This window comes from Nicrophorus vespilloides, unplaced genomic scaffold (genome assembly GCF_001412225.1).
Source record: "Nicrophorus vespilloides isolate i.1.1-1 unplaced genomic scaffold, Nicve_v1.0, whole genome shotgun sequence".
In the NCBI taxonomy this organism is placed as follows: Eukaryota; Metazoa; Arthropoda; class Insecta; order Coleoptera; family Silphidae; genus Nicrophorus; species Nicrophorus vespilloides.
The window spans coordinates 208,623-236,518 of record NW_017097212.1 but is presented as its reverse complement, the minus strand read 5'-3'; the positions used below and the strand labels follow the sequence as shown (position 1 = coordinate 236,518).

Genomic DNA, 27,896 nt, shown 5'->3' with positions numbered 1-27,896 from the left:
TGTTTCCAAAACCTGAAGGGGGAAATTTTTCAATTAATTTTCCAATTTAAGAATTTTATTTTGTTTGTCTATTACTATTTGTTACTATTTTCATGTACCTTTTTTTTTATAAATATGTAAATGCAAATTAATTCAATAAATAATGTTTATTTAAAATTTACATTGATTGTTTTCTATTCAGAATCCCCCCCGTGTAATATCGAGTTACGCAATAATATTTTGGGGTAATGGTTAAAAAAGTTCCCCGACCGCTGCTGTAATGTTATTAATTTGATATAATTATTATGTGTTTAGTGCGGTTGGAGCGTTATGTGTCTTATCTACATTAAGTAGTTGAAATAATTTTATAATTAACAGTCACTGAGTCACTTTAGAAAGTGATTAAAAAAAAATTGTATAATACATAAACACAAACCTGAGCCAAGTGCGATTGCTTCGTTGTATCTTTTAAATTTGGCAGATGCGATGAGAACTGCGACACTAAGACGGAACGACTTCTCGTTACAGATCTCGCCAACTTTGCAAATTTTGAAAGGCCTAAAAAAAACACAATCAATTAAATAGGAGACTCCAATAAAGCTACAAATTTGTGCAAATCTCTTGATTCCATGGCCTGATTTAAATGACTGATACCACTTTTACAGAGCATCCACCCCCACAAGTGGACTTCTTTGTAGCGGTAGTAGTGCCTCATCGCAGAGACCCAATTCCCTTTAAAGACCCATAAACTCCTTACCTCCTTTGGTATCGTCTGTTTCTATGGGCTGCTTCAGAGCGGTAATATCCCTGAACGTGAGTAGGAATAGCACGACGAGATCGCGCTCGTTTTTGATCGGGGATATTTGCAGCAGGAGCCATAGCGGTGTCTCTACAAAAACACGAAACCATCAATTAATCAACGGCCCTGGGACGGACAGGAACAGCAAACAAATCATAATTAATTTCAATCTAAACACTACCAACTATTCCATTTCATTTAGTTATTACGAAATACTTCTTTTTTTTCCTTCAATTAACTTCTTTTTTTTCCAATCCAGGTAATGCCTAATAAGCTCAGAAAATAATAATAATTAATTTGTTATTCTCAAAAAAACTCTTAGTTATTACTATAATTTTCGACATTTTTTTTTAGTTGGATAATAATTTGGCCATGCTTTATTTCCAGAAGTCCAGGACTTCGCTGTTTATTGCAGAGCGAACGGTAACATGCATAAAGCGAAAGCAAATATTTACAAAAAAAAATACAGGAAGCTCCTAATAGGAAATTGCAGATTTTACCTGCAGTTAATCATTAAGTTAATGCGTGCGCAATAAAGGAAATTGAATATTGACTCGAAAGTTTGAGGTTTTATCTCTGCAGGAAATTAACAAAGCTCCAACGAAATCCATCAATACTTATTTGGTGCTTTTTTTTTCAATTTCTTATACAAATTCTATTATTCGTTTGCTACCTCCGAGGTGTGGATTCAACTATCGATTTCAAAAGTAATTAAATTATGTAAGACGGAAATTTAATGGATCGAGGAAAGGATTTTCTTGTCTTTGGTGAATAATATAATTTGATGAATGCTGATATGCTGGCTTCTTTATTTTTTCATTCAGAGCGATGTCTGGGAGTTTATATTAAAATTTATCGCGTCATCGCGGCCAGTTTAATATTCCGAGCATGTCGTAACGAAACTGCTCGGGGTGGCGGTTGCTTTCGGAATGAAGACGGAAGGGACAGAAATTCGCCTCTGCAAATTTTAAGACCAAATTCGTTTTATTTATTTAGTGTCTTTTATCGCGAGGTCGACGCGGCCGGGATCCTAACAGGCTCGATTTCAACATTTTGTTTACAAATTGAAAGAAATTGAAGATGTAAATTGAAGAGACAGAAAGTGGAAGGACGCTGCTGGGTGACGGCAAATTAAGTTATTTCCGTAAAACTGGAAATTAAATCGAGGACGCATCCTGCAACTCAAGTGGGAGATCAATGGAAAATACGTTTTCGCTACGGGTTTCAACAAAGAAAAAAATAATAAATAGTAAGATTCAGGTGGAACAATAAATAAGGATCATCAAAGTTTAAAACAATAATAATAATAACTACAACCGAAATATTTATATATATATAGAGAGAGAGAGAAAGATATGTATATTTATATAGCAAGAAAGAAATAGGTTTCAAGTAGTGTTTATTAGCATTAGAGATTGTTTACAAAACAAAATAAAAATAAGAAAAATAAATGTAAATCCAAACAAATCAACTTCATCGAAGTTTCTCGCACTCTCTCGCATTCATTTCAGATCAGTTAGATTCGTCTCGAAAGAAAATGAAAGAAAATTGAAATATAGGAAATTGTAAACAAAATACTACATACCTTCAGGTGTGCCTGTTAGAACAAAGAAAAATAAAGTTTATCAGTGCTATTTTTGTTCTGGTTTCTCTTAACTGCTTTAGTTTTATATTTATTTCATATTTTTTTTTATATAATAATATATTTGATTGGTGGATAGTTTTGCAAATGATTGAAAGGATTTCTTCGTTATTTATTATCTTCATGTTGACGATTCATACAAAAGAAAAACCCTTCCTACCTGCTTCAAACAAAAAATATTTAACTCGGGGTGCAAAAGAAAAGACCAAACTAAAAAAAAATAATAATAATTTGATGCAAAACTTCTTCAGCGCGGCATCCATTTTTGTTTTTTTTAAATTAAATTTTTCATCGTGTGTGCATGTCACACAGTAAAGATAACAACAGTAAAAATTAAAAAACAACAACGGCAAGTCTCAACAACAGTGATAACATCAATTGTCGTGCAAAAAAAAACAGCAAGAATAAGAAAATAGGAAATATCCACAAAAGCAATAAAAGTTTAATTAGCCCGTAACATTCTGTTAAAAGTTAAAAATTAAATTTGTTTGATGAAGTAAGGAAACGAATTAATGTGATTTTTGTGGACTTTTCTCATTTCGTTTACTCAAACATTAGCGTCAATCCCCTGGCTCTATATAGTTTGTATTTTTTTTTATTGTCAATTAATATTGCTCGCTCCACTATGTCAAACAGAACAAATAAATGCTAAACACAAATAATCTATGTCACATCGTCTGAAACTAGAACATAAAACACACAAACAATAATAATAATAATAAACATCGACTCTAGGTTCGCATCATTACCACAAACATGCATTAAAAACACATAAATCGCAATAGATTCGGATTTAAAAGTCTTTCGCCTAATTGCCTAATTCATCGTCAATAATTTCAATCTGATTGTTTCGTACTACAATTAAAAATTTTGTCAGCTTTTTATATTATCAACTTGTTTTTTTTTTTGTTTTTTCTTTTTTCTTGAATGCTCTCTATAGAGAAATGGTGCAAGCTACATACCTTTGTTCTCTATATAGAGCATGCGTGATGCGGACGGACGGAGCGATGCAAATACACAGACATACATTAAGGGGATAATTATTAAATTAAATTACGATTTTGTTCGGTCTTCGCTAATCGGATGAGTTTTATTACGAGACAAAATGTATCTTCCTTCAAATACGTTTAAAAGATATGAATAGATCCAGAAATATTTCATTATTTATTTAAAAGAAACTGACACACTTTCTTTTATACATTTTATATATGTTTACATCGCAAATGCATTACATCAAGCAGTCTTTTCTTAATCAATCTTTGCATAGCATTTGAGCTCTATTTGGATACTTCCAATGCAGCTCTTCTGCCAATATGCATGCGTTTCAGAGAAGCCTACGATTATAATATATATTACGTTATTTTCATCTGTAAAAATAGACATCTGTTAAATTACATAACAAATGCGCTGTATATTTAATCATAAGATTAAATGGAATGTCACCTTATGCATATAAATCTTTTAATTCTATTATTGATGATGCCTATGATCGATTACCTAACAGGACGAAACCAACAAAGTACCTGCACTATATATATTTACGTTCTAAAAATATTCAAAAGCTTCATTTCTATGAAATTGTATCCTAATTTAGAATGTAATGCAAATGTATTTATAGATTGCCACAATCATGTTTCGTGTAATATTCTATCAAAAAAAAAACTGCTATAAATACTTTTTATAATCCGCTATAATATCATATTTCGTTACTTATTATGGTAATGGTTAATTCTAGAATGCAATTAAAATCTGTTTTATTTCATGAAACTAATACGTTTTTTAAGAGGCTAAAATCGTTATTAAGAAAATTGGGCAAGATTCCATAAATACTTAACTATCCAAATCCTGTATTCACTTTATTATAGAAATATATTTATTGAAAAACTATAGTACAGCAACAGTTGTTATATGTTATTGTATGAATCAAAATTGTAATAATAAAAATGTTACTTTAAGACAAAACTAATTTAAAAAAAATCAATGCTGTTTCACGCTTGTAATAGGCATTTCAATGCACTTGTTATCAGAATATGTTTTATATTATTCATGCCTTTTACTGTTTAACCTGATGAAAGGGAATTGTTCCAGTGGGAGAACAAACGATTTCAGGAATTTGCAGTAACAATGCATTATCCCTGGGGACATGAAAGCCGAGGGACTACAAAAAAATATAAAAATAGAAGAGCAGTATCAACGAACGTGTGTCCTTTTATAATACAAAAATTTGTTATTCGCCTCGAGCGTTTTACAGTTACAGTAATCAGTATTATCATCTGTGGCAAGTGTCTTTCAAACGAAGTTAGCAGATTAATGCTAATCTAATTGAACAATGAAATAATTATTTAACGTTAATTTGATAATATTATTTATTGCAAGAATTGTACAATTACTTAAATATTTGCTTTGATTCTTATAATTATTCTATTCTAATAATTCTAGAACTGAATACGTTTTAGTTTCATCAATAACAACAAAAATCAAACTTTGAAATTGCTTATGAAAAATGGAACTATGAAAGCACATATATTCCAATTACGTGTAATTCATTTATTCAAATTTATGGTTAGTCGATATAATGAAAATATGAGAGGAATTCCAGATGGAATTTTTAACAAATTTATATTGTTTGTTGCTTTTTAACTTGAGTTGAATATTTGATTATTATTATATATTTTAATGAGTTTTTTGGGAAATATGCAGTGTACTTTATCATAAATTTGTACAGGCATATCTCAATTAACGTTACCTCTGATAACGAAGTTTCAATATAGGCAATTTTTAAATGAGAGAAAGAAAAGAAAAGGCACGAAAAAAACTTTTATATTTAATGATTTTCATTACTATTATGTCTATAGTATTTTTACCTCTGAAAACGCCGTTAATCAAGCTATGATTGTATCTGGATTAATATTTTGTATGAAGAAAGATAATCCATTAAGAGGATGTAGTTTTTCATGCCATCGAAATATATCCAATTGCTGCAACATTTACAAATGACATAATCTCCAGCTGTAATCGTTAAAACCCAGAGATGTATTATATCGATCATGTGATTGAATTATCTATAAGATAATTCAATATTGCTGCGAGTAAAAAACACTTTGATAAATCAATTGTTAAATAATTTCTATACAAAAAGGACACAATATTCAATGCGGTCTTTATTATTAACAACAGTAAAAGGGCTGATTCTTTTTTATTCAATAGATAATTAACTTAGTTCTTCTCTTTGAGTTAACTAACCAGAAAGCTATGTGTAATGCAAACGAGTCCGTCGGGCGATGAATGCTATGGCATGATGGCGCATTGGAGCAGCCGTTGTAAAAGGAGATTTACAACGGTTGCTCCAATGCGCCATACCTCCCCTATTTCACGATTCCGTTTTTTATAAATCCTCCCCCAGTAGTTTCTCCTTAGAAAACCCCATCTAATTCAACATTTTTTCCTTATAAATCACTTCGCCTCTGTAAGTTACTTGAATATAAATTATCGAACCAATACAATTTCAAAAAAAAAAATATACACGTTTTTAACTATAGAAGATTTTTTTTTATCGAAATCCCTTACTAAAAAGGATAAAATATATCTTAAGGATTTTTGAAATGATTTGTCACAAAACCCTTGGCTGCGCGTCAATCTTATAAAGTAGCGAAAAGAACATTCATCCAGGCGATTACCGAGGATGAACGCCCTTAAAATATAGAAAGTTAGTTACAACTTTGATTCCTTTCGCTTCTTTTATTCTTCCAGATACCATCATCAAAATTTCAAATATATAATCAAGCATTTATGTAACAATAATTACATTTTAGTAAAATTATAAATAATTTAAAAGTTTTGCTTATACAATTTGAAATGCATTACATTTTATTAGGAATACAACTTTGTTTATCATTCAATCAGCATTACTGTCTTATTATATTTAAATTACACAAGTACATTATTAGTTTCGATATTTAAACCTAAATCATGTATTTTTTTGTATCATACTTTTGTTAATAAACAATTTAATAAAATTATTGTTAAGATTTCTTAATGAATACATTACTTTAATACAAGAGGCATTTGTACTGCATTTCATCGCCTTTCTGAAAGAAAACCATTCAATTTTCATGCAATATGAACAGTGCGCGCATTCTCTGCTCCAAAGCTTCAATTTTTCAACATGTAATTAATATTTTACTTCTCCGGCTCCAACATTTCAATGCATGTTACCCATTTGTGTGCACATTTTTTTTACTGGTGAAATGGGAATATATATAATAAAAAAAACTGCAACTTATTTTTTTTATGACGTTTCCTCCCAATTTCGGAGTTATGCTTTAGTGCCTCTCAAGAGAAACATCAAAGATTTCTACAATAACGTCAAACATTTGAAATTTACAATGCTTTATTTTACTTTATGAATTCATCCTGCGATGGAATTACATATTTCAGATAATCCCTACATTTATACTTTTTGTCTCGCAATGTCGTGTGCTAAATAAAGAAAGAATCAAACTAAAATTATATCAATCAATCGAGAACGGAAGTAAATGGATGTTAATTAATCAATGAAGAGCTATATTATGAAAGAATTAAGGTGAAACGAAAAAAAAAAGAAAAGAAAAGAAAATGAGCGAGAATACTTATCATGGAGTATTATCATTCGCGAAGTTGCGAGGCAAATGAAAGAAATTCGAAAGTCCCTCAGCCAAAATAGAAACAAAATAAAGATAAACATTACATGCTTAACTTTAGTTTAACCACAAGCAAGTCTTAAGTGTTCTTAATTCGGTTTAATAATTTCCTGATGATTTGATTTTTAATTTGATTTTTTTTTAGTGTCAACTTATGAGATGTTTTTTCTATAATTATATTTTTTTTTAAATAATTAATATTTAAATTTTTTTTTTGATCTCGATGTGGATTGTGATGTTGATAGTGGAATGGGATGTACTCACTGTTTTTCTTGTATAGAAGTATCTCGAACTGGTCGTGCAGCTGATGCTCCAGCACGTGGTCCACCCTGTTGATGGTCTCCTTGTCGGTCAGCTCACCGAACATGAAGCCGCATCTGCAAGACTTCTGCATAACCTCCGCCCGATTGTATCCGGAGATCTTGCAGAAGGCTTCATTGCAGTAGACTATCGGGAAATCGACGATCTGAGCGTTGGCCAGCAAGAAACTGCTATCAGCTGCGGTCAACAGGAAACGAAACAGAATTAATGTAAATAAATTGTTGTTACGGCTTAGCTTCATGTTCTTTATCGAGATTAAGCAGAGCGGGGCAGAAATATCGGCTCACGCGCTCCAACTGAAATATGTCATGGTCAATGTTTTGCATTTTTACCGTCGTTACTTCTGGTTTGCCCCAGGTAAGCTTTACTGTTTCACTTACATAATCGAATATTGCAAAGCTTCTTTAAACCCATAATCTATTTAGAATTTACATATACACGACAAGATAAACAACTTTTATACAACTAAAATATGTAGATATTTCTATTAATTCACGTACCTAATGAAAGTAAATATCTATGATCAATAAAAGTAGAGAACAATAAATATGTCCATATAATACTTAATAAGAGTACTTGACTGTATTAAGCGAAGAAACCGATATATTTTGTGACTAATATTTGAAAACTTATTTTTATTTTATTGAATTTCATTACTATATTTTCAAGGGTTTACAAAATCGGTATTACATTATGTATTTAACTATAAATAAATAAAACAGTTTGAGTAAAAAAAGTATTATAAAAGCAGTTTTTAAAGTACACGTTTTTTTTATTTCGAATGTCCGAAATGAATGAAGCTGGCTGGACACGAATTGGGCTTTTCATCAAGCTCATAGAAGCGAGCTGTCACAGCTTCTTGCCAAAGCCAAGAAAGCAAACACTAATAGCGAGTTTCTGGTGCTTTGTATTATGTTAAAAGATGTAAAAAATATTTGAATCATTTAAACTCTACGTAGATTCATGCAGAGCTTATTGATAATTAGAAAAATATTGAATGTGTATTCAATCAAAAAATTTGTCCCCGTGCAATTAATTTATCTCTAATCGCATGCAGATGAAATTAGGACTGAGTATGTTGATTTTATCTAGATGTTAGCACCGGATTGCGCATATATAACCAATCACAATCATGCAAATGGATTGAAATCAGTTGGAGTTGATGTTACGTAATGTACTTTGCATAATGAACGTACGGGAAAATATGTAAATCACAAATTAGCCACAATTAAAACAATATAAATACAAAATAATTAATTGAAAAACAACTCTTGCTAATTTAAACATAAAATTTTGTAGTTTCAACTGTATTTCTTTGGTGAAATAGTTGAAATTTGTACCATTTATTATTGAATTTGTAAGTGAAAGAGCTAATGGACGAAGGGTTTTAGTCGAACTAAATGTACATTTACTACCAACATCTCTAATTAGCACCAGACGAAATCCGCTAAGTGCATTTTCAATACTTAATAAAATTCTTCCGGAAATGACTCGTACACCAGCAAGAGAAAATAAGAAATTTTTCTAATTACTGAAATAAAGGTTTTATTTTATTAAAAGCATCACATTTCTTATAAAGAAAAGTTCAGATGAATAAAGAAACATTGTGATTCGAACCATCATAAATTGGGATTTTTCTAGATTTACACAGATCCTCCTTAGAGATCGGGTGGAATTGAATCATTCAAAAACTGCACGAAGCGACGAAACTGCACAGCTAACACTCGTATTACGTGATATATCTATCGTTTCTTATATATTTCCAGGATTTAACAATATCTATTCAGCAGAAAATAATAATTATGATCATTTATTACCTCTGTAGTCAAGTCTTCTTTAATACTGTTTATATTTATGTTAGAGTCCTCGATTAGTCCGGTTTTAACAATTCGGGAACCAATTACTCCTAATATGCGAGGTATTAATGTATTACTTATAAATCTAAGTATTAATTACATTAATAAATATAGTAAAGAATGTTATATGCTAAAATCTACACTGACCAGTAAGTGTAGATATTTTCTACAACTGCTACATGTAGATGAGGTAGAAATAAAAAGTTATAAATGAAAACAATAGCCTAAGAATTTCTTTTTATGAAATAATTTCATGATGTAAAAGTTCTTTATTTAGATGAATGAAAGTAACTGAGTAAATTAGTTTATGTTGTAATGTATGAAACTAGTTTTAATAATATTACAGGAAAGTAGATTTATTAACATAAATGAAGGAAATAAGAGAAATTTAAATTGGAATGAAATGAGACAAGAAAATCTACTGTTGAAATGTGACATTCTAATTTCAAAAAGGACAAATAAAGCGTAAACTGTTATTTCCGAGCAAATAGGATTGCCCGAGGTTTGCGGGAACTTTGTGCCATCAAAGCTCATCTCGAGTTTACTTATTTCTAATTGGATTCCAGATTCAGTCTCGTGTTTTTGTTAAATGAATCCAATTCGTCCGCGATTCGGTAAAGGGTGAATAATTTTTTTCTTTGTATGTGTTTGTTTTATATTTATATTTGTTTCGTATCGCAAAGAGGTGAAGCAGTTCAGGCGATAAGCGCACGGGGGTTAATTTCTGACCTAGAAAGGTGAATCAATATAAATAGGTTTCGGCAGCGACAAGTTGCGGAACTTTCGGGAAATCCAATAACTCGTCTAGGTAAATCTTTGCAGCCGCAGTCTGCTGACGTTCCACAAACCTAAAGAGGTGAACAGATGTTAATTGAGGTACTTTCAGGGAAAACATCAAATAACAGCCGCTGTTTACGCGGGAGGTTTTTTTTTGTAAAAGTTTCTCTAAAAGGCGTTTCGTGTTTTACAAAGTAAAAAAATAAAACGGACGAACGAGGCTTGCATCAAACGAATTGAATTTGTTTGTAGTTGAAAAAACACAAGAGTAATGTCGCCTCTTCGTATTCTGGTTCCAACCCCGAAAATATAATTATATAGTGACGGCAGACACGCATTCGGTTGTACATGATATGGTTCTCGGGTTGTCAACTGAAAGCAGGTAATTACATGTCCGCCTTATGTCTGAAAGCCTTTATCAGAACACCGAGGGGAATGCCACGAAATTTTGTTCAAAAACAAGGAAACATGAAACAAAAATACATGGAAAAGAAAAAGTAACCGCATGAAAAGTTTATTTCATTTGAAAAGAAAGGAAAGGGAATCATGAATAATCCATTTGTGCGATATAAACTCAAGGTAGCGAATTCCTTTAAAGGCACCGATTGCGTCTGAATAAGTAAATGTATATAAATTATTGTTTAATTGGAATAAATACAATAAATCCCATTTAGTTGCCTCTCAAACCGCGCTCATCTTTTGAGGCTGATCCCCTTTCTATATATTCAAACACTTAAAACACGTTTTACTCTAGCAATTAGGGGATTTTCAACTGTAAGAAACGACTACTCTTAAGTAGTGCACTTTATGGCCCTGAGCGACATTCCTATAATTGCCCGACTCATTTTCTTACACTTATTTTTAATACATCAAAGTGGATTACAAACCTAACTCAATTATATTCTAATATTCTTGAATTACTACAAAACATCATAATCCAAGCTTTTTTCATTTCTACATTGTTATTGTAACAGTATAATTAATATTCAATTACTTTTTTTGTATAACTACAATAGAAATCTTTACAACAAATTTTATCATTCTTGTCACATATTGCGTGTTGTATAGTTGGGTTCATGTTGACGTTCCATTCAATATGAGACCGTATTTCGTTCCACGTTTCCTTTGTACTTTTTACACTGTACTTTTTAAAAACAATTTTAAATCTTGAGTACTAAAATATTATTTATAATCTTTCTTCAAATTTCCTATTACGTTGGACGTGTAACATAGTAAATTATATTCACACTTTGACTATTGAATATTTTTCATCCTAAAATGTTGAAAAATACAGTAAAACAATTTTGAGCGTTATAACAAATTAACGCTAAAGATGTCTTTTCTAACATCAAATCTAACATCCTTTTTAATTAAAACAAATTAAAAAAATCGATAGAAAATGTACGTTTATATTGTGTTTGTGTAAACTGTAACAATTAATCAAAATGATTAAGTAATGTTTCGATAATCTTTTATATAATATGGAGCAAGGTCTATGCAGATATTTGAATTTCCCTCTACTTGACGTGACGCAACTGGTGACCTCTGACATTATATACTCGAAACGAACACAAATAAAACGACGATCAATCATATACCCTTTCAATAAACAGTTATCAAAGATATCATTTTTATTTCTCTAAATACGATTTATATCTTTAACTATAAGAATTTGTTATTCGCATATTTAAAAAGAGAATAAAACATAGTTTTTTAGATATTTTGTAAATCCTTGTAAACCGAAAAGAATTATGCAAAACGGCATTTTTAAACGAATCGATAACTCTATAATTCAGGCTATATTGATTGGGGGGAAAAATACGTTGGAATGAGCAGCGACAGCGCTCGAACAATGACTTGGCTTGTTGCTCGAGTTCAAGTATTAGCGCAACATTCTTAAGTGTGCAATTGATAGCCGAAAACAAAAAAAAATCTCAATTGCGATAACTTATTTTGCTTTTCAGATGATCGCGATATAATTTTTAAAAAGCAAATTCACAGATTTAAACTTACATTTAAATCTTTGATTGCTAACAAGGTTTTCAACAAGTCTTTAAAATTCTATAAATTTCTACCTTTTCTTCGTCAACATTTTGATTTCTAGTTTCTAGTTAATAGTTTGCGCAAAATCCCATAATTCTTAGTTACTACTATTCAATCTAGAGCAAAAAATACTTTCCATTCTTCAATATGAGTTTCAGTTTTAATCAAAAGTGCTTTGGACATATTTAAAACAATAATTCACTTCATGTCCAGTAAAGCAGTAGTTAAATTGATCGCAGGAAGCATATGTCTGGCATCCCTTAAGCGTTATTTACTGCGTCAATAGCAAATTAGCACAGAGAAAGAGATCCAGGATTTAATTGATTGCCAACTTATTTGGCATCGAATACGTTCATTTTATGCGATTGCGAATTGCTCAATTTGCTTTATTGATGTATAATAAATGTAATTTTCAGAATTATATAACTACCCACGCAGTATGCAAATAATCACTCGTAACTAACATTGCCGTTAATCAACATATGCCATGTTTCGTATATACTTTGAATAGAACACAAGATAAACTATACCAAAGGAATGAATTCAATGTTTCATACAACAAAAGCATATTTCGTTAAATATCCTTTATTATTTCTCGATTTGATTGTTCCCTCCCGTGCCTTTGTGAGCTTTTGCCATTTTATTACTTTATACGCGTAACTAGCTCAACTCTTAAATGTATATACGCAATTACAAGGGTTGGAAGAAAAAAATGGGAGTTATAAATATAATTTTTCGGGCATACAAAACGACTTACTTAATGGCATTATATCGTGACTTTGTCGTCACGCGCAACTTTCCGCATAAACAAAACCGGATTTATATAAATGAGTCAACGGCAGGAATGACCAGGAAACGCGCGATATTAAAAAGCACCTGATTTAAATTTGGCGCCTTCTTTTTGTATAAGGTTTTGTAACTAAAAATTTATATATTATCCATCTTACTATTATTAGTAAATTTTGAATGGTTTAAATATAAATAATCGACAAAAAACAGCAAAAAAAAACAACATCAAAATTGTATAAAGAATATAGCGAAATGGTTCATTTGGTTAGCCAACATTTCCGAATTTTCATTGGCTTTGTTTACTGAATTAAAAATAAACTATGAACACGAAAAATGTGAATTGCACGCGTGTTTCGGATGTGTTTGTAATTAAATACACAGTGATATTGTATACATGAAACGCGGATTCTATTTTTCTCTTGCAGTCGGTTTAAAATTTATTATTGAATCAAAAAAAAATATGAATATGCAAAAACACAGCTTCAGCAACAAATATTACGATAAAATAAACACTATTAAAATACCAGCCAAATCTCTTTTTCCGGATTATCCGGACTATGCGAGGTGTTTAAAGATAACTTTAATATTTGCTTTAAAGTACTTAATTATGTGATTAGCAAATAAGCAGCATCACAAAATCTTAGGCAAATAAATCGATTGTACTAGAAAGTTATTCTGTTTATATAAAATATGATTCAATGTGTATACAATATATTCTTGTTGATACAGTTTATTTTGTTAACTATTTGAAATTTCGAAGCACGTTCACAGGTTGGATCAATAGTTAGAAATCATATTTTGTAGCCTACGAATGTCGTGCAGTGAATACAAATTATTCTTCCCTGTCAGATTTATTTTCAATATTGATTTCAAATTACCAGTTAGAAACTATTCTGCACATGTAAAGTCTATAATAAGTATATTATAACAAATATAATTCAATATATGCAGATTCAAAAGTAAATTACTGATAATATTATGCTTGTTAGAATTTTGGATTTTTCGTTAATGAATTGAATAATTTTTTTGATTTTTCTACAGGTAGTTTTCCGCTCTGCAAATATCCAGATTTATGATTTCCCAATGGAAATACCAATCGTGTTAAATTTATATGTTAGAAATATACAAAATAATTGTGGAACAAATTACAGGCAATTACTACTATATGGCTGTGATTATGTATTTAGAAGTTAATTATTTGATTGACTAGTTTTGAATTGGATATACGAGGAGGATGAGTGTCAAATCCAGGACAGCTTTGAACTCCGATCATGTAATATTGTGTTGTTTCATCATCGATGTTAAATTAATTGACGTTTCTACATAATCGAAGCGGAAGTATAGTCCTGGAGTGCAATAAACTCAGCCGACTTATTGTTGCCTGCATGCAACTGACTGATTATTTAATGTTCAAATTACTATCCCACTCGGAGAATATATAACAAAATATTGAATTATTACCGATTCGATGAACTATAAAATTGATTACTTGGAAAATAAATAATTGAAATATTTCCTATGATCAACAGAATCTTAATAATAACAATTTGCATTTTTGAATTCTAATTCAGATATTTTTTGAATCATAGCTGATTCGAACGTTTAAAGAATCTTTATTGGGCCACAAAAGTAGGGAGAAGAGTAATAAAAATTACACGATTGTTTAAAAATCGCAAAATATCACGAATAATTAGAAGAATGTGAAACACTGATTTTCAACCGAAAATTATAACGTTGTCAATATAATTTTCAATCTTTTGATGTTAACATTTCTTCAGCAAGAATTTCTTATATTTCGTTTTCATTATTAATAAGTTTTTCTAAATTCAATATATTTTCTGCAATCAATATATTTCTTACATCCTTTTGACATTCATTCAACTAATTCTAAGTTCCTAATTTCTTTCTTAAATTACTGAATTATTTCGGAATTTATTAAGATTATATACATTTTATATACATAAATATTAATGTGAATTTACACCTTTCTGACATAAAATGTATAGGTCAGAGGTGAAAGCAAAAAATATATAATTGCGAATATTGATTTTCTTAAAGAATCCATTATTAATACATCATAGACCTTGCACAGTTACCTTGAATCCTAAATTTACATAATACACTTTTACTCAACGTAATTAGTATAGTTGCACTTTGTTGGTGTTAATACATTTGTTTCTAAAAAAAAACAAAAGTTGTTTCTCAATTTGTTAAAATCTAACGATATTTCATGCCAAATTTCAAGAAGATCGGTAAGAATGGATAGGAGAAAATGCAAGATTAGTGATGTAATGTCGATAGAAATTCTACCACCGACATTGCAAAAAATTGTTTTACTACGGATTTCGACGTTAACTCAAGCCTATCCAAATATTCCAGGAATGCCAAAATGCATACGGAGTAAATTAATCATCCCTTATGACCATTTCCAAGTGGTTTCGAAGATTCCAAATCGGGCATTAATCTGTTGAGGACGAATCTCGTGATGGTCGTCCGAATTCTTCTACCGACGACACAAATGTAGCCCTGGTGAAGGCAAAAATTGACGAAATGTTTTAAATGGAAATTATGTTGAGAAATTACAAAAAACAAATTGTTTTTTTTCCAGCCAACTAAGCGAACTTTTGTTAAACCCCAAGTACATATAATAAATTAAACAATATTTATTCAGAACAAAAAAAAACAAGTCAAAGTAATATAAAACTGCAGACATTTCACACAAACAAATCAATATTTATACAGTAAAAGTGTTGTTTATAAATATTTATGATATATGATTTCGAACTGTGCAGAAATTTATAGCTACGCAATAAAATATCTGACATGAAATTTCCACTGACGAAAATTATTGTAGCAATCTTCAGGAAGGAAGCGATAGCTTGTTTGATGAATGCGCATGCAAACATACGAGATTGATAGTTTATAATGAATCGTGTGTGCATTGGCCATTTAATAAAGCAGAGAGTTTTCCCTCTCGAAGTATTTCGTGTTTGCATAAGATATATTGCGAGAAGGGTTCTTGAAATCCGAAACGAAGGGCACTCTGCCAGCCAACTTCTTACGAGAGGACGAGAATAATCGCAACAGTTGCATGCTCTCCACTATATAATAACACATACGAACGTGTGTACCTTTCGGGAAAAAACTTGCGTTCATTAATCGTATTTTTTTTTCATGGATGCGTTTGGCGCGCCCTCAAGATTGCGTATTTCATTGTCCAGTTGCCAGACCAGAAGCTACATTTCTGCATAGCAAAAGAACCACGCAAATCCATTGTTGTTATTGACAAGCCTTTTAAGATTAATACCACTCCACAGTATTGTGATGGAACCATAGACCATCGATTTGTCTGCGTAATTATTTGTCTGCCTTTGTTACGTACAATAGTTTGAACACATCACACATTCATTGCATACTAATTCAAATCTAATACTGATTAATATTTTGTTAAAGTTTTATTGATTCTATAGCAAGGCTCGATATAATCCATTGATATTCCAAATACCATTTCTTACTGTCATCATGTTCAGTCCTTTTAATACTTGCAAAATTCTCGATTGTTATGAGAATATGTAAAACAACAGTTTTTCTTTAATGATGGTTCTACTTTGAAATTTTCTATAGTGAATCCAGACTGATCGAAGCTCTACTATTTGAGGTATTACATATTAAGCAGATTTTATAATTCTACTTTATCTTAGAACATCAGTCTTATAAATATAAATAATTTACATATACAATCAATGCCAATGTTATAGCAAACATAATTGGATAATTTTATTACATTAATTTCAACTATAATTAGTGAAACTGTCTGTATTGTAAAGAATACAAAATCAGAATCTGCTTTAGATTTTTTGTTTGTTTGTGTGCATGGAATGACGTCTGGAATACAAGTGTATAAAGTAGGACAAAGGACCCGGGGTTGATAACCCCTCGCAGCCCGCAGGAAACTCACTTAATTTAATTTATATATTTTCTATCGACGTGTTGTATCTGCCTTTACATCGGGCATCCATAAATATTCTATTGCTTTTATGTATGATGTCCCCCTCATAACCAAACCAAAGCAAACATCTTTAATTTCCGAATTCCGTAAAACACACAAAGTACTTTCAAATTACAAATCAATTTTATACATATATAGATTTTTTCTATCCTGTATTTGTCTATGGATTCATTGACCGAGGTTTAAGTTTATTGAACTTATTTAACTAAAACTAAAAGAAAATATCGTTAAATATTAATTGTTAAATTGTATTCGCATAGTAGTTGTAAGTGCAACTTTACCAGTTGGATGAGGGCTTTAACAATCGTGGCTGGTACTGCGTCACCACAGCTCTCAAACATAAACCTAAACTAAACCAATTAGTGTGAAAAGCATTCAACATCAAAAGAACCATTGTATATCAACTACTCCTAACAACGTCCCAAGTACATCTAAAGATTTACCTGAGCATTGCAATATTTTATTTGGAAAAAAAAAAGTTCTTTGGACACAATTTTATCAAATAATAATAATAACGTTTATTTTAAGAGTAATGAAAATAAATACATCAATACATCTGGGTTTTCTGTATATTTTCAAAATAAGCTAAATTTTAATTGATATTTTGTACATTTTTGTGAGGTTTAAAATCCTCGATTAGCCCGATTTCAAACAGTCCTGGATACTAGGTACATATTTATATAATTAAAATAAAATCACAAAAATGCTTGAACAAATACATTCATAACATGTTTAGAAAACTGTATTCATTCATGCATTATTATTATTAATCTTTCATAGAAATATAACATATTTATATACTTTAGTTAATTAGTCATTATACAACTAATTAACTAGTGTTAATTCTATTATTGGCGTTGCTACAATTTGATGATTATGAAAGGAAATAAAAGGTTTTCACATCCATCAAGACTGTAGCTGTTATTTAGTAAAAGTATGTATAATGATTTATTTTAAGAAATAATAAAAAGTTGAATAAAAGAAACTTCGCTCAATACTGCCATTGTTACGCACGGATTACTAAATTATAATTTTTTCGTACGAAATTTCAGGCGTTTCAAGATCTGATTCGCTTTTTATTATACATATATTCATAAGTTCGGTCCGGTCTTATCGTGGTGGGTTTCGCGTGTGCTATTGAATTTTTAGGACCGAAAGGGTCACACAAACAAGTACTAAAAAAAACGACTCGAAAGGTTTGAATTGTGTCGACTGAAATTTGCCGTTCCGAAGAAGAAGAAGGTGGGTGTTCCAATTGGAAACTTAAAGGAACCAAAAATATTTTTCCATTCGAAGAGTATATTTCTTTTTTCCCCACTCTAGCAGAAAACATTCAGTTGGTGAATTGAGTTTTGCAACTTTGTTTTCAGCCTGGCCGATGGAAAACAACGGCAGGGGAAGCTGAAAAAAATATCTCTCTCTCTCCGTATGCCTAGTTTATCTTCTAGGCAAGCAGGATCTAAAAATAGAACAATATGCACTTTGACCCAGCTGTCGGGAGATCTCGTATCGTTGCGAGCGGAATCGAATAAGGTTGTTCACACGCAGGCAGTGAATGCAGACAGCAGCATTGCTGGAAATTGAACGATATATTAGGTTTGAACCATATTATAAAAGAATTAGTATACCTTAGCTAATACTACTTTCATAGGTATACAATATAGTCCTGGTAATCGGCTCAGCCAATATTTGAAAAGTGTTAAATTTTAAATTTTCAAACGGTCCTTGAATCCGAACAGATCAAAGCCGGACTATGCGAGGTATTGCTATACTTATATACCAAATAACCAGAATATAAATCCCTATATTTGAGTAAGATTAATTATGAAATTGGACAATAAAATCTTGTTTTTGGCGTTACTTAAATCGATGAGAACAAAAACAAAGCTATTATTTTTATTTGAGTAGATGCTGCAGTTAGCAGAAAATGCAATTAGTAGTAGTTTAGAAGTGGGGGCGACTTGCTTCAGCGTGAAATTCGCGTGACCCCTTTATGTAATTCTGCGCTCGCCGATAGGGAGGGAGAGAGAGCCAATGGGGTAATGCAGAAGGCAGCAACAAAAATATCAACCAGTCTGCGCCCTTAGAAGAGTCGATAGCCTTTAAAATTAGCTGATTCTATTTTTAGCTCGTTATCGCCGTCGCTCACCTTCTACCTTCCGTGTGTTGATTTTCCGGCGTCGTCGCCGCCTCCACCACAGCCACAGCCGCCGCCCGCGAAACCTTGCCGAACTGCACTTGAAGCAGCAAATATGCTAATATTATCTTATCCGATCGGAAAAGCCACCTCCACCCTCCCATATGACGTAATGAATTTAATTAAAAGATAAACAGGTTTCAATCGCCCAAAGCATTAAATTTATAACGAAGATCGTCGTGAAAGCGGATGCGCCGGGATAATACATTTATAATGACTTATGGATTTTTAATATTTTCAATTATTAATTAGATATCATTATACAAATATACTGCACTAATTACATAATACGATAAGTAATAAATATATTTATGGATAATCCGGGAAAGGGCGCCAATTCCCTTTCCGCTCCAGGCAGCCGGCAAGAGTCGTTGACCCCGGATACTGCAGCCCTGATTTCTATCCTCGTTTATCCTTATAAAAAAAAATAAATCAATCGTCTTTGTGATCTCAGCGTTGTATTTCCGTTAGCTTCGTCCTTTTAGTCGACAAACAAACATAGGTTTACCTGCACATTCGATTTTCTACAAATGCAATGAATAACTTGTAATAAAGGTAAATATGTATACAACTCATGTACATAAAAATACTGAGGATATTGTAGGAAATAAAATGTTGGTTTATAGTCGTATAACTGTGTTCGCCAATGCGCAAAACACTTAAACATTTCATAAAGCAAATTTTGTTATGATAAATGCAAAACTATTATTATTACTATTATATTAATGACTAAAATTAGGTTTTTTACGTATTTAATAAAAACATATGTTTTTGTATCTTTAATTTAATATTTTTTAATATAAAAGATTTATGAAGAATTGATTTATATTGTGATAGCGTTAAATAATTGTTTTAAAGTAATCTTCATATTATATAATGATTATTAAAGCCAATTCTTGAGGTTTTTACTGTTACAATTTAGTACAAACAAAAAAAAACAAAGACTAATGACTTGTACAATAATTATTGATTTTCTGATTCTGTTCCTTAAATTATTCTAAAATTAAAGCAATTTTAATGTATGTTTTTGAATACGATTCAAAATTACTTCTTAACATTAATAATGTTATTATTTGTAAAATCGAAATCATTATATTTTATAAACGTAATGAATAATGAAACATCATTTCAATAATCGAGAATTTAATGTCAATATAAGCTTTTTTTGTGGTAACTGAATGATAGTCAAAGTTTATATAATTAGTTACTAGTTACTACAGTGATTTTCGACCGGTGTGCCATCTATCGTGAGAATAATTCATTTGTAAATATAAAGTGATGTTTCATAACTGTATAAAACCATAACAATATAAATAAACAAAAATAAAAGTCTGACTTTCATATTACTGTTATTTCCAGTCACTAATGGATCATAAAGCTAATGCAGCAAATTCAACTTCACTGTTGTTTTCACGATCCCAATTTCAGACGACGGACTTTTGCGTGCGAGTAAAACGCAATTTATTTATTTCTTGAAATCACACGTCCACACGGTTATTATTTTTCTGCATTCCTCCCCCCATGCTGTCTACTTATTTGCGGATTTTGATTGCCTCTCGTCTCGCTGAATAATTCGCGGGAATACAAAATGCAAATTTCCATTTCACCGAGTCCGGCCACTCATAAATTCTATCAAAGTTATTACACGTGTTGCGGTACAATCTCGTCCTGTGCGTACAATGCCGCGAGGAAAGTGTATAAATGTACATAAAAATGCCCTGCATTTTCATTCTTCTATTGTGAAATTGGTGGAATGAAATTTCATACAAACAAACAACAAGGTAGATTTCAGCATTTCGTTCCAATAGTAATAAAGTTCAAACAAATCAAGGTTTACATCGTTTCGAGGGGGAGCGATAAAATTTAACGTATCGCGTTTAATAATAAATCTCTTGTTATTTGATGAGCTTGGATCGTGTTTGTTTCGGCTATTGTGGGTATATAAGGTTTTGGAATTTATGTTTACTACACAAATCGATTGACAAACGAAGACGCTTTATTGCTGGCATTTGAATATATTATTATACATTTCCCATATAATAAATGACTTCCATAATCTTCAAGTTTTTGCTATTATTTAGTAAATTATATAATTGTTACAATCACGCTATATAACAATAATAATACATATTGCTACATCACAGAAAATGTATGAATTATTTATATATTTACAGGCAGTACAAAGAAAAATGCTTTGGAATATTGAGGGAGTCAACACTGAAAGAGTGCATCAGTTTTCATTTGTGTGAACAAAAATATCACTAAAGATTAGATGTATGAAAATGGGTATCAATGATGCCACTTCCATTTTCAGCATTTGGGAAGTATACATAGGTTACAACAGTAAGAAAAGAAAGTAGTGCGTTGGAAAGAAGCCAAATATTGAATGTAGGTGAAAATTGCTGCAACATTCTGCTTAACCATATGTTGGAACGTCATAGAAGATAGAAAATAGTGCAGAACAACCAACGTATACTTAAAGTACAATTACTATAATAATTATTTACTTAAAACAATATTGCGTTCCAACAACTAAAACTTTTGTAAAAATGATAAAAAATGTTATTTTTCATGAAAAATAATGCTCATTATTTAGAAGGAAACTTTAAAAACGTTTTTATTATGATTTATAATACTGCGCACTTTTTTTAATTATTTAGACTTAATACATGCACATATACCATTAAAATTTGAAGATATGTCAGAAGAATTTCAATTATCTGAATAAATGTCGATTTTCGCTATGTGCTTTTCAATTAAGTTGAGAATATGAAGCGATACGGTTCTGTCGTATAAAGAAGCTATCATTTCTAGTTTACTTGGCAGACTTTCTCTTCCCTCGTGTAATTTTCCATGTGACCAACTACCTATACGTTCTTCCTATCAGATGGAATGCCTTTTCGACAATGCCTTTTCCGCTATGCCCAAAAAAGACGTTGTCATCTTGGAAATGTACGGAATTCGAATAAGATGGAATTGAAAGACGTATGTAACTATCTCTTCTCATCTCTTCCTTATTTAATTTATAATCCTATTTGTACTGATAAACTCCTTTGATGATAAATTTAAATAATCTAAAATTCAATTTATTATTTTATTACCAGTATCTAAATTGAAACAGTATTAAGAATAGTATCGTGATCTAAACATGTTTTATATGATTGTATCTTGTGTTATTAAATGAAAATCTGGGTCGAAATTCAAGAGGTTAAGAGAACTCTTATGGCACAATGGGAACACTCATAAGGAATCAACACGTGCAATATTTCCACGACAGTTTAGAATGTTCTTCTCTTGCGTATTGAAGTTCCATAAATAAGTCAAGTTTAATAAAAAAAAAAGTAGTAGTAAATCATATATTTTTTAAATATTTCTCTACATTTGTTTAGTTTTTATTATTGTGAATTTTAAAAATACGAAAACACCAAATTTTGTTAATGATTTTAATTATTCCTGTGTAAAAGTTAATTAATTTAACAAGTGATTGTTTTGATAAATAATTATAATTCATTAATGTATCTCGAGTGAAATAACAAACATAACAAAAAATATGTTCAGTAATGAGTTTCAAAAATAATTAGTAAATACGTTTACTATTAATTATTGTTGTACAATTGTTTTGTAATAATTAAAATATATGATGAATATAGAATTCAATTATTAATAACGAGGTCAAATTTAAATGAGCATGGATAATGATGCAATATTATTGGTTTCCTCTTTATACAGTATGAATTAAATAGGCTTGATTTGCTTCAATGTTCTGCTGCTAGTACATTTTTTTTTTCCTCTTGCGCCGTTATTATTTTAAAACCAAAGCAGTGACGTTAACAGGCAGCGTGAAAAGGGTCGTGGGTGAAAGGGTGAAATAGTGGTTAAAGTCCACACCATCACTGACAAAATAATCGGCCGAGCACATAATTGCCCACATTCCTGAAACACTGGCGGCTGCACGGAATATTAGTGTTATTACGTCAGTGTTTACACTATACTTGTTATATGAATATTATTTACCAGCTACTAAAAGAGATGCCATTTTTATATATGTAACATTCATATTTACAAAGTTATTTATTATAATTAACTAATATTTTTATTATTTCCTATTCACAATTGACCTTCTATTAGACAGCATTAACTACCATACTTTTAAAGTCCTCGATTAGTTCGGTTTCAAACTGTCCGGGTTATTGATTCTACCGATTATCGTGATTTTCAAAATTTGACATTGACGAAAAGTATCATCGTAAAGGATAAAAGAAAAGGTCTTTATTACAATAGTTTACAGTCAATATTGACTCAATCAGTGGAGGATGGATGCAAAGAGGAAGAGAATATCCTTTTCAGGGAGACATTTCTATGCTACGGAAATATTTGCTTTCCTTTTTACTTTTTCAAGATATTTTTTTCTTAAATTTATAGATTTGAAGTTATTTACTATTTCAGAATAAATGTTCAAATATAATTAACATAAGTACAGTGGAGTTTCGCTTAACGAGTTTAATTCGTTACAAAATATCCGGATTTTTACTCGTATAGTGAATGTGTGTTCACAAGTTTTGAAAAATGATGTAGCAGGCGCGCAATTCGGAAATTCTCTTCTCATCTTCACTCGTTATGCAAAACATATTCATTTTGCTCGTTAAGCGAGGTTCCACTGTACATATAGAGGTATAAAAACAGTAACTGCAATATAACAAAAATATTAGCAATACCTTGTATAGTGCTGTTTCGATCAATCCGGATTTACTATAGTCTGGTTTGAAAATTTGCAAGGTAACTTTTTCCTTATAGTCAAGTCACTTTTTGTGTTGTTTTTAATGCAATTTTAAAGCTCTAGATTAGTTAGGATTAAACAATTTAAACAAATAATCTGTATCTATACAAATCTAACGAATTAATAAAGTAATTAATATTTTGATTTTAACGAAAAAATTAAAACTGTGTTGCATTAAATAAATATAATTACTTTCGTTTTTGTCGAAAGTTGTCAAATAAATCGGCAATAAAACTTTATCTAAAACGTTGCAATTAAGTAGATATCGACTGTTAGAACTTAGCCGAATTCCCCGGTTTCGATATTTGGACAGTGGCCAAGTAGAAGATCAAAAACCCAAATAGAAGTGAGGCAAATCTATGAAATATCGGGTCATAGGGATATATCATAAAACCGTTTATAGCCAAAGGACAAAGAAATATTTTAAACATAATGACCGTTCAATTTTTTTTTAATTGCACCGATCAATATTTCATGCAAATAATTTGAATCTAAAAATAACATTTACATTACTGTGAAATTTAAACCTAAAAACGTATTTGAAATATTAATACTGGTGGAATCGCCGGGTAATAAAAGTTTCCCTATTTCTATAATTTATTATCATAAAATGATATGTTAGTATATAGTATTATAGTTGTTGATGAAAACTTATAGTTCCTATTATATTTAGTCAGTCTTATCTGAGATTGGCTTGCTTCTATTGTCAGCAACCCTTACATCAAGTCCTGTCTTTCTATAGCATGTACTCTCAGTTGCACAATGTCGAAAGTATGTTTTGGTCCCATTGTAATTAATCCATCAGCGTTGAGTTGCGTTGCGTTGCTCGGAGAGTCTCAATATAATATTTAGTAGATCCTCGCCAGTTTTTTCATTTCGCACCGCCACCCCTAGGCACGAAACTGATTGTGTATTAATTATTTAATTAGATTTTCGCATCTCTCGTAATTACTTTCCATCTATTCATCTCGCGACGCCACACGTACCAGCAGCCGGATAATTTATCAACTTAAATAGTGCACCGCGATTCATCAAGTTAATAATTAATTACTACCGGCACCGAAACGATGATGAATGATTGAGACGATATTTGCGAAGCAAAAACACGTTTGTTTTGAGAGAGGGGAATTGTGCGACAATCAGCGTGTCTCGATGCAAATTGATGTTGCTAATAATTCAGTTCAATTAGTGGGGGAAAAAACCGGGTTATAAGATGCATTCGGGGGATCGATTCGTAACCGGCGGTCTCGTTATCGTACTTATTGATACGTTTCGATTTACATATGAAACTTGACGAGCCGGAGCGAGGCTAAGTGTGTCAGAGAGTCGCGGTGGCCCCGGTATAAGGTATCGATATAATCACTTACGTTGGGAATTTGATCTTCTGATGATGTTCTCCAGGAAGGTGTTCTGGGGGGCGACTAAGCCCCTGCGTCCACCTGGCATCTTTTTCCGCTGCTGCTGCCGCTTCTGCTGCCGTGACTCCCTTTCGGGCCCTTTCCTTAACCGCGCCACTTAAAAGGACATGACTGTTCCAGATATATATTAAACAAATGTATTCCGCAGGAGTCGGCGGCTCTGACGATTGAACAAACAAAAGAACAGAAGGAATAAAAAGAAAAACAAAAACACTTTTCGACGAGTAATTTATCCACAATCTATATATTTCAGTTTGTTTTTCATGATTTGGACCGGCTGATCATATGTGTACAATCCTGAATGTGTGTAGTTCGTTAGGGTCGAGGGCTCGCACCATCATTAAATGTTACCGATAGGCCGCGTGCACCATTTGAACTTTATATGTATTTGGATGATGGAAATGCTCGAATTCTGTGTGTTTTTTTATTTCCCGGGCCTCTGTATATATCTGTATGAGTGAATGCAAGTATGTATATATATGTTGCCGTGTGATTGAGTGTGTATGTATGTATGTAGGGTGGTTTTGCGTGTGGAAATGCGAGAGCGCGGGCCGGACGTGATCGGAGGGCCAGAAGGGCTTTTCTCGACTGTTCAATTTTCCCCCGTACGGTGTAAAAATCGAAATGCAAGCGCGCCACCCCAGCAGCTCCACCAACCGACGCCTCTCTCGCACTAATCCATCGAATTTTGGAGAGCAACGGAGAGTCTCCTTCTAACACCAGAGACGAACCCTCATCGATTCCCAAAACTTGGCCGCAAAAAAAGCAGATTTCAAATACACTTAACACTCGATATTGCCATCGTACACATCCCAGGAGGACTAATTAACTAGCGTCGTTTGGTATTTGTTTTCCTTCTCGCGACGTCATTATCATGATTATGATTATTACTATGCAAATTATCCTCTTTCATATTTCCATCTTGAATATCATTAGTTTTAATCAATACATTTCTCTTACACTATGACTAATACTTTTACTTATGTTTTAACAATGTACACATAGAAATAACTCAATCACATACACAAAAATCACCCCCAATTTAAGTTCAAAGAGAATTAATACAAGTAAGACTAAATAAATTCGTCAAATAAGATGCGAAAAACTTTATATTAAGAATTTTAGACTCAGTTATTGTAATGGTAAATCTGTTTTTGTTATGTAATAATATTAACAAATATAAACTATATATAGTAGTTAGTTTAAATTTTAATTCACTTTTTTCAAAATAAATGTACTGTAGTTTGTAACGTAGTATTAATTTGAAATAATCGGTTTTGTGTCTTCGTTGCATCAGCAAAAGGAAATTTAAATGTATATTTGGTTGCATATAAATCATAAAAAAACAAATTTATAAAGTCTAAATCTAGTCAATATAAAAAACTATTTATATTTTTATAATGATAATCATAATATACATATGAACTACAAAAACTAAAAACTTTTAAAACAAGGAAAAAAACAAAATAATTTTATTTAATTCTACTTATAAATTTGAAAGAAGAAATTTGCAAATTTATGAGGTATATTACATGTAATAATAATTGGAAATGATAACAAATAATTATTTTTTTTTTGTAAATATACTTTATTATATTGTTAAAAGTAAATACATCGGCTACAACTGTATGTAATAAAATATAGTTTGTGGTTAATTATAAATGATTTGTTATTATAGATCTTTGGGATTATCAGTGGTATTTAATATAGGCTTGATGTAAAGCACACATTTGAATGAACGTTCAAGCGAAAATGAACACATAAATATTATTGTCAATCAGTTATTGTTATTTAAAATATATATAAAAAAAAACATTTACTGTTCAAAGGACTTGAAACTAATTAACATAATAATAAAAACAAAACTTTGTAGTTTAAAATAATAACGTTTAAAACAATACCAGATATCTGTATATAAAAATAATAAATATATAATATATATATAACTTTATATAGAAATGCAAAGAAATCTTTCGATATAAAATCTTCAATAAATAATTCTTTCATTTAACAAAAAAAAAATCAACATAATATATAGACTTTGCAATGTAATTATTCTAATAAATCACATTAGTATTTTCTTGTATGTTTGTTTGGCTACTTAGTAACATAATAATATATACAAAATGGAAACTATAACTAAATATGATATGCATGAAATGTTTGTTTGAAATTTCGTTTGCTGTATAGATTTGAATAGAACTAGAAAGCCATGATTCGTAAGTTTTACTTTTGTAAAAGGGCTGTGTGAATGTAACTGAAAAATTATAATATAAATTCGATGGAATGATCTTACAGATTATATTATGTAGCCTAATTATTATCATTTTTCACAAATTTCTGCGTATTAAAATATTAATATTTTGTGCATAAAAATATATTTTGCACTTCTCCATCATCTATTTTCTTCATCTATAATTTAATTTTTGGCAAATCATCCATGGGCACAGATCGTAAGCACAAATTATTAACGATAACATGAATGATGCACCGTAGAAAATAATTTAAAAAAACAGAAAACTTGGCAAGAAAATCACTAGATTTCTTACGATGGTAATAATACAATCCTCTTCTAATGAGGATAAGGCAAGGCCCCCTGAGAATTGCATC

General features: G+C 31.0%; 1 protein-coding gene across 4 annotated transcripts; it reads right to left on the bottom strand.

Annotated features, from left to right (window-relative positions):
* Positions 1–289: 289 nt before the first annotated feature.
* LOC108559428 (potassium voltage-gated channel protein eag-like) lies at positions 290–25,969 on the bottom strand. 4 transcript variants are annotated; one of them, XM_017916718.1, is made up of 6 exons: positions 25,236–25,969; positions 7,364–7,597; positions 3,383–3,391; positions 2,364–2,375; positions 737–868; positions 290–537 (listed from the first exon to the last, which is right to left on the bottom strand). In XM_017916718.1, exons 1-6 carry the CDS (start codon positions 25,312–25,314, stop codon positions 371–373), a joined length of 633 nt encoding a protein of 210 aa, XP_017772207.1. In that variant the 5' UTR covers positions 25,315–25,969; the 3' UTR covers positions 290–370. The 4 variants fall into 4 exon arrangements, with proteins under 4 accessions (XP_017772207.1, XP_017772209.1, XP_017772208.1 ...); XM_017916720.1 differs by lacking the exon at positions 2,364–2,375 and having other exon boundaries at positions 25,236–25,968; XM_017916719.1 differs by lacking the exon at positions 3,383–3,391 and having other exon boundaries at positions 291–537; positions 25,236–25,968.
* Between the last annotated feature and the right edge of the window lie 1,927 nt (positions 25,970–27,896).

Bases quoted from the DNA above. Each gene is read 5' to 3' on its own strand.
- LOC108559428 (XM_017916718.1), bottom strand. From the start codon at position 25,314: ATGCCAGGTGGACGCAGGGGCTTAGTCGCCCCCCAGAACACCTTCCTG. The intron at 7,598-25,235 runs GTAAGTGATTAT...TGTTGACCGCAG, and splicing joins CAGAAGATCAAATTCCCAAC to CTGATAGCAGTTTCTTGCTG. The intron at 538-736 runs GTAAGGAGTTTA...TGTTTTTTTTAG, and splicing joins AACAGACGATACCAAAGGAG to GCCTTTCAAAATTTGCAAAG.